The 2,468-nt window shown below is 58.1% G+C and overlaps 1 protein-coding gene across 1 annotated transcript; it reads left to right on the top strand.

Annotated features, from left to right (window-relative positions):
• Positions 1-780: 780 nt before the first annotated feature.
• On the top strand, positions 781-2,456 carry MARS (methionyl-tRNA synthetase; the record flags this gene model as incomplete). Its single annotated transcript, XM_005854049.1, has 3 exons — positions 781-1,421; positions 1,586-2,125; positions 2,288-2,456. Coding segments are annotated over exons 1-3 (1,344 nt in total), but the record flags the coding sequence as incomplete, so codon positions are not given.
• Between the last annotated feature and the right edge of the window lie 12 nt (positions 2,457-2,468).

Below are 2,468 nucleotides of genomic sequence, written 5' to 3' on the forward strand. Positions count from 1 at the left end.
AGGCAATCCACACCCTGCACCCGCACCTTGCTTCCATAGGGCGTCAAGCCAATGAAACTCCCCATCGTCGCGCCAGCCCCCCGCTGCATGCACCACCGGCTGGTGCATATAAAAACTTGCTGTACGGTCACCGGATCTCCACGCACCCCGCTGGAAGCTGGTAGGGGGGGCGTCGAACTCCCTCCCCTGGTCCCAGACGTACCAGGGTAGGCCGTGGAGCTGACTTCGACGTAGATATTGCCCCGGACGCGCCTTAATGCACGTCCAGGAGGGGGAGGTGAGGAGGCTGACGGGGACCCGGGCGAGGCACGTTGCCCGCGGATGACAGACCCTGGCGAAAATCCATGCGCAACCAGAGACAGGTGCAAAAGTAACCACAAGACTGAAACCACGAAGGAGGCCTTACGCGCGGGGTAAGGGAATGATCTCGGACTCGACCGCATTGGTGACATAATGGGTTGTTGAAGCTCGTGACGCGAGGCGACCGAATGTGGCGAGGAGCACCGTGCGGCTCCGCTAAGACCAAAATATCCTGGACACCCGGAACGTACAACTAACCAACGCAACCTTGTGGCCCTTCACGAAGACATGACACCGGTCCTGTCAGGTGTAAACGAATAGTTTGTTCCCGTGCGGGTGAGAGCGTGATGAAAAGGGTGATAGAGGCTTCAAGGCTCGCCAGCCCTCGCTCAAGCCTGTTTTCATACGCCCTTCCCATCCAACCTGTTTCTAACATACAATCCACCCACATTCGCCAAACTTGGATCGAAATGGCATTGAAGGTCTATGGATAGGCCACCAAGCGTATTAGATCCGGATGGCCTCGCATTCCTGGACGCAGACGAAGCCTCTTCCACCCTCCACTTGCACCTTGCCAGCCTAGGTCTGACCCCTCCCTCTGCGAGTACCACCTCCAAAGCCACGGGCGGTCTTCCCAACGTTTCCAGCAAGGGCCGTGGGAGAGGGAAAACAGGCGAGAAGCCTGTGGTCACTGCCATCGTGGAGGACCCAAAAGCGCCTTTGGTCGGGGACCCTGGAGTGACTTTGCCCGGCGGTCCTGCGGCTACTGAACGATTTTACATCACCACTGCCATCAACTACACGAATGGGAACCCCCACATTGGGCACGCGTACGAGGCCGTGACGTCCGATGTCATCGCGCGTTATTATCGCATGGTTGGGCAGCAAGTCTTCTTCTTGACCGGCACGGATGAGCATGGACAGAAGGTGGCGACCACGGCCGAGGGAATGGGGATGAAGCCGATCGAACTGTGCGACATGTATGCGGGAAAGTTTCAGGCCTTGAACCATTCCCTACGCATCTCGAACGATTTCTTCGTGCGGACAACAATGCCGGAGCATTACGCCTCGGCGCAGGAGCTCTGGAATCGTTGCGCAGCGGCAGGTGACATCTACCTAAGGTGAGTATGTTAGCATTCGTCTGCCTCAACCCATGCCTGTCCTGTGGCAGTGAAACAAGTAGTCCTGGCTCCGTGGACGTCCCTGCGGCATCTCTGCGGCCCCATTTGCTCATCTCGACGTGTCGCTCGCTCCCCTCCTTTCCTTTCCCCCTGGCATCCGGCAGCAAGTATGAGGGCTGGTACAACGTGCGGGAGGAAACGTTCGTCACGGAGAATGAAGCCAAGCTCGCCGACTACAAGGACCCGGCCAGTGGTCTTCCCCTTAAAAAAATGGAAGAAACCAGTTACTTTTTCCGCATGTCCAAATACCGAGACGCCCTGATCCAGCACATCCAAGCCTCTCCTTCCTTCATCCTCCCCGACACCCGGCGAAACTCCATCCTCTCCCGGCTGGAGGAGGAATTGACAGACCTGTCCATATCGCGCACCACCTTTGACTGGGGTATTCCCGTGCCCGAGAATTTTGCTCCCGCCCACGTCCTGTACGTCTGGTTCGACGCCCTCTCTAACTACTTGACCGGCATCCGATGGCTGGATCCAGCGGCGCCGACTTTCTGGCCCGCGGACGTGCACGTCATCGGGAAGGACATCATATGGTTCCATTGCGTGATCTGGCCGACGATTTTGATGTCGGCGAACCTCCCTTTGCCCACGTCCGTCTTCGCCCACGGCTTCATCCATGACCGGGACGGGCGGAAGATGAGGTAAGAGGAAGATGGCGAGGACAAAAGAGCCGAGAGGGGGAAAGGAAAGAGATTGCCTTTTTTCGTAACAGTCCATGCCCAGAATCTCAGATCCCGCCCAACACACGCTCCTCCCTCCCTCCGATCCCCTACCCTCTTCCTCCCGGCCCCTTCCGTTCCCAGCAAGTCTCTGGGAAACGTTGTGGACCCGCACGAGATGATTGCCCGGGTGCCCGTTGATACCTTCCGGTACTACTTGAGCAAAGACCCCTTCGGGGGCGACGTGAATTTCTCCCCCGAAGCCATGCTCCAGGCGCACAACAGCGAACTGGCCGACGTGCTGGGAAATTTGGTCCATCGGGCC

This window comes from Nannochloropsis gaditana (assembly GCF_000240725.1).
Source record: "Nannochloropsis gaditana CCMP526 unplaced genomic scaffold scaffold640, whole genome shotgun sequence".
NCBI lineage: Eukaryota > Eustigmatophyceae > Eustigmatales > Monodopsidaceae > Microchloropsis > Microchloropsis gaditana.